At 36.4% G+C, this 16,180-nt stretch overlaps 1 protein-coding gene across 26 annotated transcripts in view; it reads right to left on the bottom strand.

Moving 5' to 3' along the window:
- The window catches only part of LOC127455422 (titin-like), a 56,079-nt gene that overhangs the window by 34,381 nt on the left and 5,518 nt on the right, over positions 1-16,180 (bottom strand). For 22 of the 26 annotated variants that reach the window (XR_007899673.1, XM_051723303.1, XM_051723300.1 and 19 more), the window contains exons 9-24: positions 15,422-15,541; positions 15,205-15,324; positions 15,080-15,109; positions 14,793-14,819; positions 10,495-10,560; positions 10,023-10,193; positions 7,800-7,832; positions 7,651-7,692; positions 7,398-7,430; positions 4,482-4,529; positions 3,339-3,386; positions 3,213-3,260; positions 2,967-3,014; positions 2,798-2,845; positions 2,511-2,549; positions 89-136 (exon numbers count right to left, since the gene is read on the bottom strand). Coding sequence is in view for 25 of the 26 variants with exons in the window: in XM_051723303.1 (XP_051579263.1) it covers positions 89-136; positions 2,511-2,549; positions 2,798-2,845; positions 2,967-3,014; positions 3,213-3,260; positions 3,339-3,386; positions 4,482-4,529; positions 7,398-7,430; positions 7,651-7,692; positions 7,800-7,832; positions 10,023-10,193; positions 10,495-10,560; positions 14,793-14,819; positions 15,080-15,109; positions 15,205-15,324; positions 15,422-15,541 (969 nt within the window). In the remaining variant the exon portion in view is untranslated. The remainder of the gene's footprint in view (positions 1-88; positions 137-2,510; positions 2,550-2,797; positions 2,846-2,966; positions 3,015-3,212; positions 3,261-3,338; positions 3,387-4,481; positions 4,530-7,397; positions 7,431-7,650; positions 7,693-7,799; positions 7,833-10,022; positions 10,194-10,494; positions 10,561-14,792; positions 14,820-15,079; positions 15,110-15,204; positions 15,325-15,421; positions 15,542-16,180) is intronic. The other 4 variants (XM_051723302.1, XM_051723301.1, XM_051723307.1 and 1 more) reach the window with 4 other exon arrangements.

Below are 16,180 nucleotides of genomic sequence, written 5' to 3'. Positions count from 1 at the left end.
CAATGAACATCAGCAGTTCATGGCACATACAGTAGAAAAGACTTGCTTTTAGTTTTGAAAGGAATTTATTTTATGTGGAAAGTCATACCTTTCTTTATGGGAGCTGGTTTTACCTTCTCCTGAGCAACTTTAGCTTCTAGAAGTGATAAAAATACAAATACATACAGTGCGTTCAAAAAGTAATCAGACCCCTTAATTTTTTTCACATTTTGATATGTTGCAGACTTATGCTAAAATGCTTTAAATTATTTCTTTATTTTTCACATCAATCTACACTCCATACCATTTAATGACAAGGCAAAAAACATATAACATGATAACTTTGCAAATATATTAAAAAGTAAAAACTGAAATATCACATTGACATAAGTATTCAGACCCTTAACTTAGTACTTGAAGCACCTTTGGCAGCGATTACAGCCTCAAGTCTTTCTGGGTATGATGCGACAAGCTTTTCACCTGGATCTGGGGATTTTTGCCATTCTTCTCTGCAGATCCTCTCAGGTTGGATGGGGACCGTCGGTGGACAGCCATTTTCAGGTCTCTCCAGGGATGTTCTATTGGGTTCAAGTGCGGGCTCAGGCTGGGCCACTCAAGGACATTCACAGAGTTGTCCCTAAACCACTCTTGCGTTATCTTTGCTGTGTGCTTAGGGTCATTGTCCTTTGGAAGGTGAACCTTCGGCCCAGTCTGAAGTCCTGAGTGCTCTGGACCAGGTTTTAATTAAGGATATCTCTGTATTTTGCTGCGTTCAGCTTTCCTTCAACCCTGACCAGTCCCCCAGTGAAAAACACCCCCACAGAATGATGCTATCACCACCATGCCTCACCGTTGTTAGTGTTAATTTTTTCACCGTTTTTTTGTTTTAGTCATCGTTTTAGTCTTTTGATGAAAATGTCCTTTAAAATGAGTCAATATTTCGTCATCACATATTAATTAGTTTTAGTCAGTTTCAGTCTGACAAAAATGACATATAATTTTAGTCAACAAAAATAATCTTTTAGTTGACGACAATGTGCAAAATGGACAAAAAAGTGTGTCAAACTGTAACAGACCAAACTTTAATCAAATATTCAAACATTTAGGGGAAAAAATGTATAAACATTTTCTAATTTAAAAATAACTATACATAGCCTACTGTCCTTGTTGTGAAAAAACTGAGCTCCTAAAATTATAAAGAATAGACTGAAGTATTAGCTACTTTTTAGAAGTTAGCCTACTGTACTCTTCTTCATGCTTTAGAGACTTATTAATTTTCCGTGAAATGATATTACAATGTGTGTAGCGTCTTATGGAAAAGTATATTCAGAACTTACACACAGCAAATTATGCATATTCTGATTAGCACATCATTTAGTTCAAATTGGCCTGTTCATTCGCTTCAGTGTGCCGGTGTAAGTTATTATATTACATATATGTTGTGGATATAGGCTACTATAGTGATTAAAATCATGTATATATAGGATGCGCCTGAAAGAGGTATTTACCCCGTTTTGAAGTGGTTCATTTTGCCTGTGTTCAACTCGGGGGTGGTCTCACAGACCTGCTCCTTTTCAGATCTTGCACTGTTAATATCTTGCAGTATCATTCCTATATCATCATATTTTCGTCAATAGTATGCTTTAATAAAATCGCTTAATTATCATCATGTTGCGCCTTTTTCATCTCATCTTTGTTATCATTGATGAAATCAAAAAACACTTATTCAACAAACATTTTCCTCAGTGATGTCATTGACGAGATTAACACTGAACGTTGGGATGGTATTGTGCAGGTGACGAGCGGTGCCTGGTTTCCTCCAGACATGATGTTTGGAAATGAGGCCAAACAGTGCAATCTTCATTTCATCAGACCAGAGGATCTTTTTTCTTTTTTCTGAGAGTCCTTTAGGTGTTTTTTAATCTGTCTTGCACTGAGGTCTGGCCATAAAGCCCATACTGGTGGAGTGTTGCAGTGATGATTGTCCTTCTGCAAGTTTCTCCCATCTCCACACATGATCTCTGGAGCTCAACCAGAGTGACCATCGGGTTCTTGGTCACCTCTCTTACCAAGGCCCTTCTCCCCCGATTGCTCAGTTTGACTGGGCGTACAGATCTAGGAAGAGTCCTGGTTGTTCCAAACTTCTTCCATTTAAGAATTATGGAGGCCACTGTGCTCTTGGGAACCTTCAAACAGCCTAAATGTTTTTGTAGCCTTCCCCAGATCTGCGCCTCAACACAATCCTGTCTCTGAGCTCTGCAGTCAGTTCCTTTGACAGGTGTGTGCCTTTTCAAATAATGTCCAATCAATTGAATTTGCCACCGGTGGACTCCAATCAAAGAGTAGAAACAAAGAGAAATGTGATGCATCTGAGCTCATTTTCAAGTGTCACAGCAAAGGGTCTGAATACTTATGTCAATGCACTGTAAAAATATGATATAAAATATATCAACTGTAGGTTCTGCAATTCATTCAACTGGATGAAGTTGTGTCATGTACAATAAAATTGCTCTCAAGAACATGAAACATACCTTTCTTCACAGGTTTAGCTTTTTCTTTTGCAGCTTCACCTTCGGTAATCCAAAACGGAAATGCAAAATGTCTAATTGAATCATGGATTTTACTACAAAATAATTTTCCTTTGTATAAATACTTCTGGTTAATCAATTATTCGTTTTGCTCAAATAGATTTTAATTTCCAATAATATTGGTGGGGGAACCTCAAAGGCATTCAGAAAGGGATCACTAAAGGGAGTGGCTCTGTAATCTGTTATTAAGGCCACATATTTTGTAAAATAATAAATCAAGAACAAGCTACCTTTCTTTTTCACAACTGGCTCAGCTTTTTCTTTGACGGCCACAGCAACTAAGTAAACATATGGTTGACACATCTTTAAGAACATTGTAGAAATAGGTTGTCTCTGGTTCCAAAAAATCATATAACTTTGCATGATTAATTAAATTTTTATGTTACTGGACAGAAATACCTTTTTCTTTTGGAGATGGTTTAGCCTTTTTCTTGATATCTTCAGTTTCTGAACAAAGAAAAAATAACCATAGCCAACACACACAACAGATGCACAGAACCACTGAAGGGCATATGCAATAGTTTCAGGTTATGTTCTAAAAGAACATTTTAATGTAAGAGCATATGATGTCACATGGAGATTTTATTACATCTACAAAAATGGGAATACTTATGTAGATTATAGTGAATACAGTCAGGAAAATACCTTTCTTTGCTGGAAGTGGTTTAGGTTTCTCCTTGACAACTTTAGCCTCTGTGAAATTGACAAATACAATTAAGTCTAAGGCTTATAGCATATACAGTTTTCCAGATCTAAAATATGCATACGTACCTTTCTTAAAATGAGCTGGTTTGGCCTTTTCTTTTGGAACTTTAGGGTCTGAAAGTGAGTGGAGCACATAGAAGATGTGTAAGAAAACAATGTAGAGCAAAAATGAAAAATGGGACATTGATGTCACTGAGAATGGGGCGTGGTTGGGGGCCCGTTTGTGAATGGAGAGCGAGTTCGGGAGACGAGAGCGGTAAGGATTATCACCTGTGGGAAATTATCTCTGACAGTTGTTTTGTGTTACAGTGAGAGCTGGAGGGAGATAAAGGAGCAGCCAGAGCCGCAGTAGAGGAGAGAGGAGCTAGAGTCCTGTGACAACGCGGTCTCTGTTAAAGAGAAGATTTACTTTTGATTATTGAGCGACGGAGTGTTTTGTTTTAGTGTGTGCGCTGGAAAGTGACCTGTAATAAAAGATGCTAAAAAGAGTGTGAGCTGGTTCCCGCTTCCTCATTTTCCTTGAGACTGACCTGATACCTATCACACATACCTTTCTTTAAAGGGGCTGCTTTAACTCTTTCTTTAGCAACCTCACCTTCAGAAATCATGACATGACATAATTAGGTATCAGAATCCTACTTTTGGAGTTGTAAATTGGTGCACTCAGTAATTGTTTCCTCATTAAAAAAAGTTTAACTCCTAAAGACATTCATTGTAATTTTGCAATATATGCAGGAACTCATGACCACTCACATGAGATGAACACTCATCAGTCATATCAGTAACCTTATAAATTCTACATGGAGAGGGTTCGCACATGGGGGCTGCCATGTTAGAATCACATGACCAGCTGAATACTACTCGCTTAATCTCAGTAACCGTCCAGTTATTTGACACTTTTACTCATTGATTAAAGTAATCATGGCTGACTGTGAATACTAAATTTCTACAATGGCATCTGAAACTGAGAACTATTGATTTTAAATTATGCTGCATCCAAGCCACTAGGTGTCAGTGTAAGTCTAAGATGACACAAAGACAAAAGTTACTGAATGCACTTTTAATAACTGATTAATAGTAGTTAGCTAAATTTGAAGAGACATTAGTAAGCCTATTATTGTTGCCTTAAAAAAAAACATTTGCTAAACTGCAATTATTTGCTAATTTTGGTGAAGAAATAGCATACAACACCTCAAGAGGCCTACATACCTTTCTTTACAGGTGCAGGTTTGGCTTTTATCTTGTCAATCTCAATATCTATGATAGAACAGACATTAAAGGAAAAGTTCACACAAAAATAAAAATTGTGTCATTATTTAGTCACATAGAACAAATGTGAATGAGTGGCGGGGATTTTGACTCGTCCTAGTGACTCGAGTCTTTTGAATTCGTTCGCCACATGATTTGTTCACTGATTCGTTCATTAACCATTAATGCGAATTACATCTTTTTCGCCAGTAGCCTATGCGACAAACGAGCACCTTTCACGTGGTGAGAAAACAACGGTTGTCGTAAAAAAAAAAAAAAAAAAAAAAAAAAAAAAAAAACCCACCCCTAAAAATTATAATTATCTTTAATAATGTATTAATAACTAATACAACGAGGGGCATAATTTAAATATATTGTGCAAATGTGAAATGCCCATGAAGAGAAGTCATTCCTCTCTTCAACACAAGAAAAGGATCCCTTTACATCAAAATAATACTTAACGGCCACAAAACAAAATATTATCCCATTCCAATCAGTTAACATGTCCTCAATATAAATTACTATGATGTTCCCACAAGTTAATGTGTGATCAAAGGGACCGAATCCGTCCATTCCCGGGCACCGCACTGTAAAGCTCCAAAAACAACACAACTAATACCACAAAGGCCTCATAAAAGTCGTGCGCTAGATTCAAAGTCTTCTAACGCCATTCGACAAGTTTGTGAAAAGAACAGACCGAAACTTAAGTCATTATAATCTTCCTTATCCGCATCAGAGAGTGAGTTCACCCCAACTCGTGACTCAATCCGATTCGTGAGCGGAGCGATTCGTAACCGGTCTGATTTTCTTTTTTAACCAGATAAACCGATTCATTGTAAAGCACCGGCTCTTAAAGAATGACTCATTTAGTGATCCGGCTCTCGACTCATGCTGATATGAAGGGGAAGGAATACCAATTTATTTCGATCTGTTCCTCGCACAAAGCTTTCAGAAGACCTGTAATATTTTACACGAGTGTTATGGGCTACTTTATGATGCATTTTATGAAGCAGTTTTTGTCCTTTTTGGAGCTTGAAAGTAGGTCTGGACTGTCGTTAAAGGAACAGTTCACCCAAAAAGAAAATTCTCTCATCATTTAGTAGTAGTAGTGGCCTTTATTGTCATTTCAACCATATGCATGTAGTACAGTACACCCTTGAAATTTGGGTAGATAATACAGAAATGTGCAAAAATTGCAAAGGGAGTCGGATGGTGTTCAGGTATGGGGGTGTGTGTGTGTGTGTGTGTGTGTGTGTGTCAGTCCAGTCTCTGAGTATTGAGGAGTCTGATGGCTTGGGGGAAGAAACTGTTACACAGTCTGGCCGTGAGGGTACATTTTGCCAGACAGCAGGAGGGTTAAGAGTTTGTGTGAGGGGTGCGTGGGGTCATCCACAATGCTGGTGGCTTTGCGGATGCAGCGTGTGGTGTAAATGTCAATGATGGAGGGAAGAGAGACCCCGATGATCTTCTCAGCTGTCCTTACTATCCTCTGCAGGGTCTTGCGACCCTTAACGTGTGTGAGTGGTGGCATAGTGTGGTGGCGTAGTGGGCTAAAGCACATAACTGGTAATCAGAAGGTTGCTGGTTTGAACCCCACAGCCACCATCATTGTGTCCTTGATCAAGACACCGGGGGGATTGTCCCTGTAATAAGTGCCAAATGCATAAATGTAAATGTAAATAAATGAATTTCCAAACCAGGCAGTGATGCAGCTGCTCAGGATGCTCTTGATAGTCCCTCTGTAGAATGTGGTGAGGATGGGCGGTGGGAGATGGGCTTTTCTCAGCCTTCGCAGAAAGTAGATATGCTGCTGGGCTTTCCTGGTTATGAAGCTGGTGTTGAGGGACCAGGTGAGGTTCTCCACCAGGTGAACACCAAGGAATTTGGTGCTCTTGATGATCTCCACAGAGGAGCCGTCGATGTTCAGCGGAGAGTGGTCGCTCTGTGTTCTCCTGAAGTCAACAACCATCTCTTTTGTTTTGTCAACGTTCAGAGACAGGTTGTTGGCTATGCACCAGTCCGTTAGCTGCTGCACCTCCTCTCTGTATGCTGACTTACCCTCATGCCATCCTAAATGTGTATGACTTTCTTTCTTCTGCTGAACACAAACGAAGATTTTTAGAAGAATTTCTCTGCTTTGTTGGTCCATATAATGCAAAACTTTGAAACTCCAAAAGCACATAAATTCATCATAAAATTAATCCATAAAACTCCAGTGGTTTTATCCATGTCTTCAGAAGCGATATGGTAAGTGTGGGTGAGAAACAGATCTATATTTAAGTCCTTTTTACTATCAATCTCCACTTTCACTTTCGCATTCTTCGTTTTTGTTTTTGCCGACTTTGGGCATTTCGCCACCTACTGGGCAGGGAGGATAATTTATAATTAAATACTGATCTGTTTCTCACCCACACTTATTTACTTTTTACTACTGGAGTTCTATAGATTACTTTTATGCTGCCTTTATGTGCTTTTTGGAGCTTCAACATTTTGGTACCTATTCACTTACATTGTATGGACCTACAGAGCTAAAATATTCTTCTAAAAATCGTTTGTGTTCAGCAGAAGAAAGAAAGTCATACACATCTGGGATGGCATGAGAGAATTTTCATTTCTGGGTGAACTATTCCTTTAAACATGACAAAAAGAGCTAAGTGAAGAAAAAAATTCTCCTTTTGTGTTTTTCAAAGAAAAAAAATACTGGTTTTGGCAACAATTTGTATTTTTGGGTGAACAATTCCTATGGAAGGGACTTACAGTATATATAAACAGGCTACATACCTGATCTGTTATGATCTTTCACCCACTAGAACTGACCCTTCAGGTCACTAAAAATATATAACAAATGCTTTTTTTTTTGTTTGTTTGTTTCTTTACCTTTGGCTTTGGCTACCTTCTTGGTAACATCATCTGAAAAACAATATAGGCTAGTAGTTTATGACAGAAAACACAGATTTATCATTCTGAAACATTTGCTTTGTGTTTAGAAAGGTCTAATTGTCAGATGGAAAATGGTTTCTAAATGTTAAAGTAGTGATTAAGTTCACACAAAAATTATAACAATCATAACCTCATAACAAAATTTCATAGGCCTATATAAAGTGATAACTGATACAAGTTGATATGTTACCTTTAGGAATGTCCACAGGTTTCACTTTTTCTTTTGCAGGTTCTGTGTTAAATTAAATATAGCATAGTTACTTTACAGTACCATTAGTGGGGATCTTTTCTGCCATTAAACCCCATGTTGAAAGCAAATTAGTGATAGAATGTGAATACCTTTCTTTGCTGGTTTAACCTTTTTCTTAGCTTCTGTGTTGAAGAATGTACACATTAGACTTCAATTTTATGATGTGACTGCTACAGATTCATTTGTAATGTCATTAAAAGATTACTTTTATTCTAAATTTTCAGTGTAAAATCTAATTACAGTGTTTATTTTGTGAAAGGTGTATGCCATTCAAAGAACTATGTCTCTACAAACCAGCTTTCTGAACTTCCTGAGTTTTCTTTTTAGAATGAGTTTTTTTATGCTCTTGAGCTTCTAGAGTTCTTTTAGGCTTTGATGGTTTTGGAAAATATGGAAAATATAAAAAATATTTTATTTAGACTAGGATGAGAACCTTAAGGATCTACACACACTGACCACTTTATTAGGTACATCTGTACACCTACATATTCATGGGATTATCTAATCAGCCAATTGTGTGGCAGCAGTGTATGGCTCAGGAGCTTCAGTTAAAGTTCACATCAACCATCAGAATGGGGAAACAATGTGATCTCAGTGATTTAGGCCATGGCATGATTGTTGGTGCCAGACGGGCTTGTTTGAGTATTTCTGTAACTGCTGATCTCCTGGGATGTTCACACACAATAGTCTCTAGAGTGTATAGAGTGATGCAAAAAACAAAAAACATCCAGTGGGTGGCAGTTCTGTGGACAAACGCCTTGGTGATGAGAGAGGTCAACAGAGAATAGCCAGACTGGTTCGAGCTGACAGAAAGGCTACGGTAACTCAGATAACTTGAGGCGGATGGGCTACAAAAGCAGAAGACCCCGTTGGATTCCACTTCTATCAGCCAAGAACAGAAAATTGAGGCTGCAGTGAGCCTACCATTTGTGTACCTCAGCAGAAATTCAGATTTGTCGGAACGGGCGATGTGTTTCCAGTTGTCTACTATCCAGTTTTGGTGAGCCTGTGCCCACTGCAGCCTCAGTTTCCTGTTCTAAGCTGACAGTAGTGGTACACAGAGGGCTCTTCTGCTGCTGTAGCCCATTCGCCTCAATGTTCGACGTGTTGTATGTTCAGAAATGCTTTTCTGCATAGAACTGTTGTAACATGTTTATTTGGGTTACCGTCACCTTCCTGTCAGCTTGGACCAGTCTGGCCATTCTCCTCTGACTTCTGTCATTAACAAGCCTTTTTCGCCCACAGAACTGCCGCTCGCTGGATGTTTTTTGTTTTTCGCACCATTCTCTTTACACTGTAGAGACTGTTGCATGTGAAAATCCCAGGAGATCAGCAGTTACAGAAATACTCAAATTAGCCCATCTGGCTAATTTTCATTCTGATGGTTGATGTGAACATTAACTGAAGCTCCTGACCCATATCTACATGATTTTAAAGATTACACTGCTGCCGCATGATTGGCTGATTAGATATTTGCATGAATAAGTATATGTACAGGTGTACCTAATAAAGTGGCCGGTGAGTGTATTTCTACCTGGTCTGACCCATACAATTACATTTATGTCTGTAACCTAATGTAAGCATGCTGATTGAGTCATGTTTAAATAATATTTCTTTGACAGTTAGTTTGTCAGTTTTGTAGGTTACGTAACAAAAACATTTCTTACAGTGCAGCAACATTAACATTAAGCATTTTCAGTATTTTTTAGATGCAGCAATAAAAAGCAAAGAACTAAATACTGTAACATTTTCAACATCTTGACTATGATGTCAAGCAACACAATAATGTTTATAATCATGAAAAAAGCTGCATAGTGTAATATTTTTAAAGGGTTAGAGTGAAATTTGGGTCCCTTTTAAGATATTTTCACATATTACAAAAATATATCATAATGAATGATGCATGAACAATAATGTTTTAGGCTGCCACCTAACATAAATGTTCAGACCGTTTTATTCTAATGAGGAAGCAGAGCTTTCTTTATCTAATGTAGGCATCTGGTGTTAGTACATCACAAACAGTATATGCACTGTACCAGATTTCACTTCAAGTTTCTTCTTTTTTAGAGAGAGAGTTCCCTGGTGTGCTTTTCTGGCACACATTTATATATACAAGTAGATCTCTTGAATCTCATCTATGTAAACAGCAACTGAATTCTGTAGTCACTGACAATAGCAGAGGAGTGCACAGACTCCCCTTGAGTAATGAATGTGTATGAAGAGTTGTTAATTCCAGATTGGATGTTGAATCTAGATGTAGAGCTTCGAATATGAGTAAAATGATTTTGTTGCATTCGGTTTGCCAGCCTTACCTGTTGGTTCTGGAGTCTTGTCCTTTTTGGGTTTCTCTTTTCTTTTAACTTTTTCTATCACCTTTTCATCAGGTTTAGCTTTTCCTTTTTTCTTTGCTTTTTCTACTGTTCTATTTGTTTTTTGCAGTATTATTTCCTCCTCTTCTCTTTCGGCCTTCTTACCTCTCATGTCTGTAGAAACAGATAAGATCATGTTTTTCAGTCCTATAATTTTCCTGCTCTCTTTTTAAGGCCAAGTCCACACAAACACATAGTACATTATTTTCACTATGTTTACGACTCTCATCCACACAGGTACGGCACTAAAAATGGAGACTTTCGAAAACACTAAACACATACTTTGGAAAACTATGAAATTGAGTTTTCGAATTTAAACGGATCAGTGTGGACCTAGCCTAATAATCCAGTTTTTCATTCACAAGCACTGAATTCTCCTGTGTACAAGCATTTTAGAAAACAACAAACAATTCACCTTGAATGATTTTGTAAATCTCCTCTCTAGCTTTTTTCTCTTTGGCATCTTTCACTTGATCAAGAACTGAAATTCATGAGTACAGTTAATGTTAAATGAGAGAGAGTTACATGTTTTAACATCCACATGATTAATGTAAAATAAGAATCAGTGCATGAATTAGTGCACTATAAGTGTGTTAAATTAAATGTATTTTTAAAAAGCGAAAAGCTTTTTAATCAGCCATATTACAAAGCATTAGAGAATAAAACCATTCAAATGAAATAGATATACTCACACAGAATTTCTCATTTAGTTAAGAGACAGAAATGACTTTGCAGCAATTAAAGTGTATAAAAAGACTAGAAATGCCACAAAAGTAAAATTAAGACTGAATAATCAAGGCACTGAAATTCCTCACAAATTACTGCAAAAATCTCGTAGTAATTTGTATAGTTTTACATTCTTCTATAAGTTGATTTGAGAAAAGTAAAGCTATTCCACATACATTTAATAACTTTTTCACTAAGAAAAAATAGAAAAAAGACTAATAAATTTGTCTCACATAATTACATTAAAGAGAGAGCAAACACTATTTTTTGTGGATTCTTCCTATAAAAAGAGACAATATTGGACAAATTAGGCTGAAATGCTTACAGTAATCAATGTCTATTCTAATCCAATAACATCAAATTGCTATAATTCACTCAATGTGTATCTCCAGCACCAATGCTCTTTGGAGAATCATCCAGAGTGTTTTGTTCCTCTTTCAAGGCTCTTTCCAAAACCCAGGTGAAGTAGAAGCAACATTGAATGAATCTTCATCCATCAAGTTGTTCGTCCCCATCCAGTTTGTAAGAAGAGCTAACGTATTGTTCATCAGAATGTAAGCAAGAATATCACACAAGTAAGAGCGCAGTTGTACATTGCCACATTTCAGATGATATGGCCACCTATTACAGTAATATATGTTCGTTTCAATGTTGCTAGCCATGTTATAGTCATATTATTGGAATTCAATGTAGCAAACACAGACAAGCGGAGTGATACAAACAGTGACAGTGCTGTTGTACAAAATATTAGCACTTCTGGAATGCTTGTCTAATCAAATCGTTAGTCCAGAACTCACTGTTGTATAACAGGTGCTTTTAATTAATTATCAATAAACCCTAAAAAAGAATGCTAATGGGCTATTTGCTAAATAATGCTACAGCAGGTTTAGGAATAGTTCACCCAAAAATGAAAATTCTCTCATAAATTCTTCTCCCTGCCCAGTAGGTGGTGATATGCCCGAAAAATGCAAATCGCTAGAAACAAAAGAAGAAGAACTCTTAGGATAGAGGAGCGCTTAGGAGCGCTTAGGAAGCTTTGAAAGTGAAGATTAATGGGAAAAAATAAAATACTTAAATATTGATCTGTTTTTTTTTTTTTTCCACACCTATCATATCACTTCTTCTTCGTTTGTGTTCAGCATAAGAAATAAATGACAAGAGAATTTTCATTTTTGGGTTAGCTATTCCTTTAATTATTTTTTTTATTTTTTTATTATTATTGTTTACAGTTTGAGTACAGTTATTAGCGGGAATTATAAGGGGAATGGGAAAGTGTCTTTTTAAGAAGTTAGTTGTTAGGCTACTCTCGCACATTTAGAACCATTATTTATTTTCATATATTAATTAATGTATTATTATTTTTAAATGAACACATAAACAATAATAATGAACAACCTTACTTTAGTAATTAACCTTTCCACTGTAAGTGAATTCTAGTTAGTTAACAAGGTAATCTTCCTAAGGTATTTGAGGTTGCCATCTGTCAACTGAACTATTGCTTTTGCTATATTTAAATAATTCAGAATTATTCTCTACCTCTGCCATATTCTTCATGAAGTTCCTCACGTGCTTCTTGGTCATCTGTTTCAATGGAATGACTCTCCTCTTGAGCTGCTTTGGCTGATGATCTTTGCTCACTTAGGCCTCTTTTGATGGCATCTCTCTTTCTGTCATTGTTGTTGTTATTTTCATCATCTCCATCTTTGATGTCACATTTGACAGTAAGCAAGACAAGGTCCTCCTCTTTTACCTTTTCTTCTTCTTCATCATCATCATCATCATCATCATCATCATCAGAAGCTGCAACAGTGGCTCTTAAAAGAACACGATCAGTTTCTTCAATAACATCCTCCTCATCTTCATCTTTATTTTCCTCTACCTCCACGTCCTTTATGCTCTTTTCAGTGTCACTAATTGCCATATCTTCTTCTTCTTTGTCACATTTTCCTTGTTCATCCTTGCTTTCTACTTGATCATGATCAACAAGTCCTGCTACATCCACCATTTCCTCCACATGGAAGGGACCAGCTTCATCTAATACAGTTGTGCATTGTTCTACTTTGTCTTTTAGTGCAATTCTAACTGTTTCAGATGTTTTTTCGTCTTCTGTGACATTGTCATCTGTTACAGCTTCTACTTTCTCACTGGTGACAACAGGTATATCTTCACCTTCACCTTGGTCATCAGAGGTCCTTTCAGTAATTTCTTTCTCTGTAATATCAGAAGCATCTTCTGCTCTTTCAATTGCTGCTTCTTCATCTGTGACATCAAAAGTATCTTCAGATGTTTCAGAAGTTTCTTCCTCCTCCTTTTCATCTGAGGTATCTTCAAAATCAGAAGCGATTTCAGTTGTTTTGCCCTCTATAATTTCAGCGGTATCTGCATCTGTGGTATCAGAGATAACAGAAGGTTCCTCAATGTTTGTGACATCTGAGGTATCTTCAGCTGTTTCAGTAGTTTCTCCCACCTCTGTAACATCAGACATATCTTCATCTGAGGTATCTTCAACTGATTCAGTAGTTTCTCCCACCTCTGTAACATCAGACATATCTTCATCTGAGGTATCTTCAACTGATTCAGAAGCTTCTCCCTCCTCTGAAACATCCGAGGTATCTTCAACGTCCTCCTTTTCTATCATATCAAAGGCATCTTCAGATGTTTCAGCCCTTCTTTTCTCTGTAACATCCAAGATATCCTCAACTGCTTCAGTTGTGTCTTCATCAGCTTCCTCATGGAACTTGGTTGTGTTCACCTCAATATAGTCCATCTCAACTGTCTCTTTAATTTCTTTTATTTCCTGTTTAGTGCTGTCTGTATCCTTCACTGTGGATGTCACAGTGATGTCGGCAACGTCCTGTTTTTTGCCCATTATTTCTGCAACTGTTTCATTCAAGCCGTTTAACTTGTTACTGTCTTTTACATTCAAATTTAGGACCAAAACAGAACTCATTTATCAGTTTACATCTTGTACAAATAGGGTAAACAGATTGGAAACACAGTTACAGGCATTACATCACAGTAAAGACATTAGCAGTATGCACATGTTGCGCCTTAGAATGGGTTTAAGCTGTCCCACCAAAACCTGGTGCATACTGTATCTTCTAAGGTTTGTTAGGTGACATTGCTTTCTCATATGGAAACATCTAGACTGCAGCCACTTCATATAAAAGTTAGCTACATTCACATAATCGAGATAAAATTTAAGTTCCTCAACCCAAGCTTAAATTCAGTCACAGGTCACAATATTCTTACAACATGTGCCATAGCTGTGCTAAGAAATCCTATGTGCTATATGTTTGTGAATATGAATTTAAAAAATGCATCAGAGAAGGTTAGACTTTCGTACTACACTGCAAAGAGGGAATGGATATCAAACACAGCAAGATGTGCACTTGAAAAATCTTTTTATTTTTTGCATATGTAAATATGCACTCATGCACTTTAAAAAAAAATCAAAACGCAAACACATAAATCAAATTTTTACATAATATGAAAAAAAGATGGGCAATACTGTGTGAGATTGAGTGAGTGAAACATTAACATTTATACTGTAGTTTTATGACAGGAACACAAATAAATTACAACATTGTATGCAGTCTTGCAGCACTTTTCTCATGCACTTTGTCGCAATAACTTGCAATGTTGCTTTGACATTCATTTATGTTCTAATTGTCAGACTGGATTGAAACATGGTGTAAGACACAACATAAATACACAAAGATGAATGGATATGGGCCATTGGCAAGCTTGAAAACTTTACAGTTTCATTACATTAATGATTTTGCATCAAATGTTATGTAAACAAACACCTTTTTCACATGCTCTCATACTTTTGCAAGTGCAAAACCAATGCAATTGAAACCTAATACATTAAGCTTGTTGATGCTGTTTCAGTAGTCATAACATTTGATCAGTTTAAATTATTAGTATTAGTTTTCATGTTAATTCACAGCTTTTATATAAATGAAGGAATGTTCAGTCACTAACCTTTTTCCATAGGGGGCAGAAATTCTACTGGAAAATTTAGAAATATTAGTAAGTATTAAAATATTAGAATATTTACATGTGTAAACTAAATTTATTTTCCATCGCTTATAATAAATAAAATTACTAACCATAAAAATATGTATTACAAAAAATAATTACATTTATCTTGAATAATAATAATAATAATAGTAATAATAATAGTTTATACAGTTAAAATAATGATAATTATTAAAATTGTTATTAATAAAATATAATTAGTATTAGTGATTAAATAAACATCGACAAACCTTTTCTTCTAATCACTTGTGGCGTGTCATCTGAAACGGAGAACAAAGGGGATATTTAAAGAGATAAAATTTTGTTTTCAAGACACAAACGTGCAAATATGTGATGCACTTGCTATTATTAATACCTTTGTACTCTATGAGCATATTTGAGAGATAGGCCAAAAACGTGTCCCTCCTGTCAGTAAATTCTTCAACAGTGTCTGTGACGAATTTTATGGGATCAAAGCTAATGTCAGGAATATCACCTGCAAAAAATAGATTCATAATATGCAAGCAATGAAAATGTTTTAGGCAAAACACAATCAAATTAAATGTTGTTTCAAGCTGATGAATGAACAAAACCTTCACTCCCTGCAAACAGGTTGGATAGGTAATTAGAGACAGAGTTCTTCAGGTCTGTAGTCTCTTCCACAACATTGCTGGCCAATTCCATTGGATTAATGCTCATCTTGGGGATCAAAGCTGAATAATGGGAAAAAATATTGACATCTATCTCATGTTTATAGTCTATAGATTTTAATATTTCATATATAAGCCTAATATTATGTGAGACATAAATGTGGTGACATTTTTGCAAATTTATATTACGTGGTTCCTTACATGTATTGCAGCAGTTCCGAGGTCAAATGTCCACTGAGTGGCGCTAAAAGCGAGTTACATTTTCTCCCAAACAAATGAGGTTTTAAAGGTTAATGTTCTATCAAATTTTAAACGAACAAAACCTACCTCCCTACTCTAAACCTTAAATCTAAACCTAAACGATAGTGTCAGAAAAAGCTAATGTGAGATGAAAAACGCAATATGCTGAAGCAACCACGTTATTTTGTGGTGCTTCTATGATACTTTTGGCTCAAGTGTCGAATCCTTTGTCTTTTGCATCACAAGTGCAATGCTATTTCAGTTGAGCTACCATGCAGTTTGTACACGCTCGAATAAATCTGTAAATCTAGCTTGGATATGTACTGCAAACGTTAAAATGTATTGCTTTTCAAGTAATGCACTATAGTAAAAGTGTTCAGATGACATAAGATCGCATTGTATGAGGAACATGGTGAAAAGTAAATGTTTATGAACTGATAATCCGTTGTTTTACTCATGATT

The sequence above is a fragment of the Myxocyprinus asiaticus genome, chromosome 17, assembly GCF_019703515.2.
Source record: "Myxocyprinus asiaticus isolate MX2 ecotype Aquarium Trade chromosome 17, UBuf_Myxa_2, whole genome shotgun sequence".
Classification (NCBI taxonomy): domain Eukaryota; kingdom Metazoa; phylum Chordata; class Actinopteri; order Cypriniformes; family Catostomidae; genus Myxocyprinus; species Myxocyprinus asiaticus.
The sequence above is the reverse complement of the archived record's forward strand: the minus strand, read 5'-3'. Positions and strand labels throughout refer to the sequence as shown.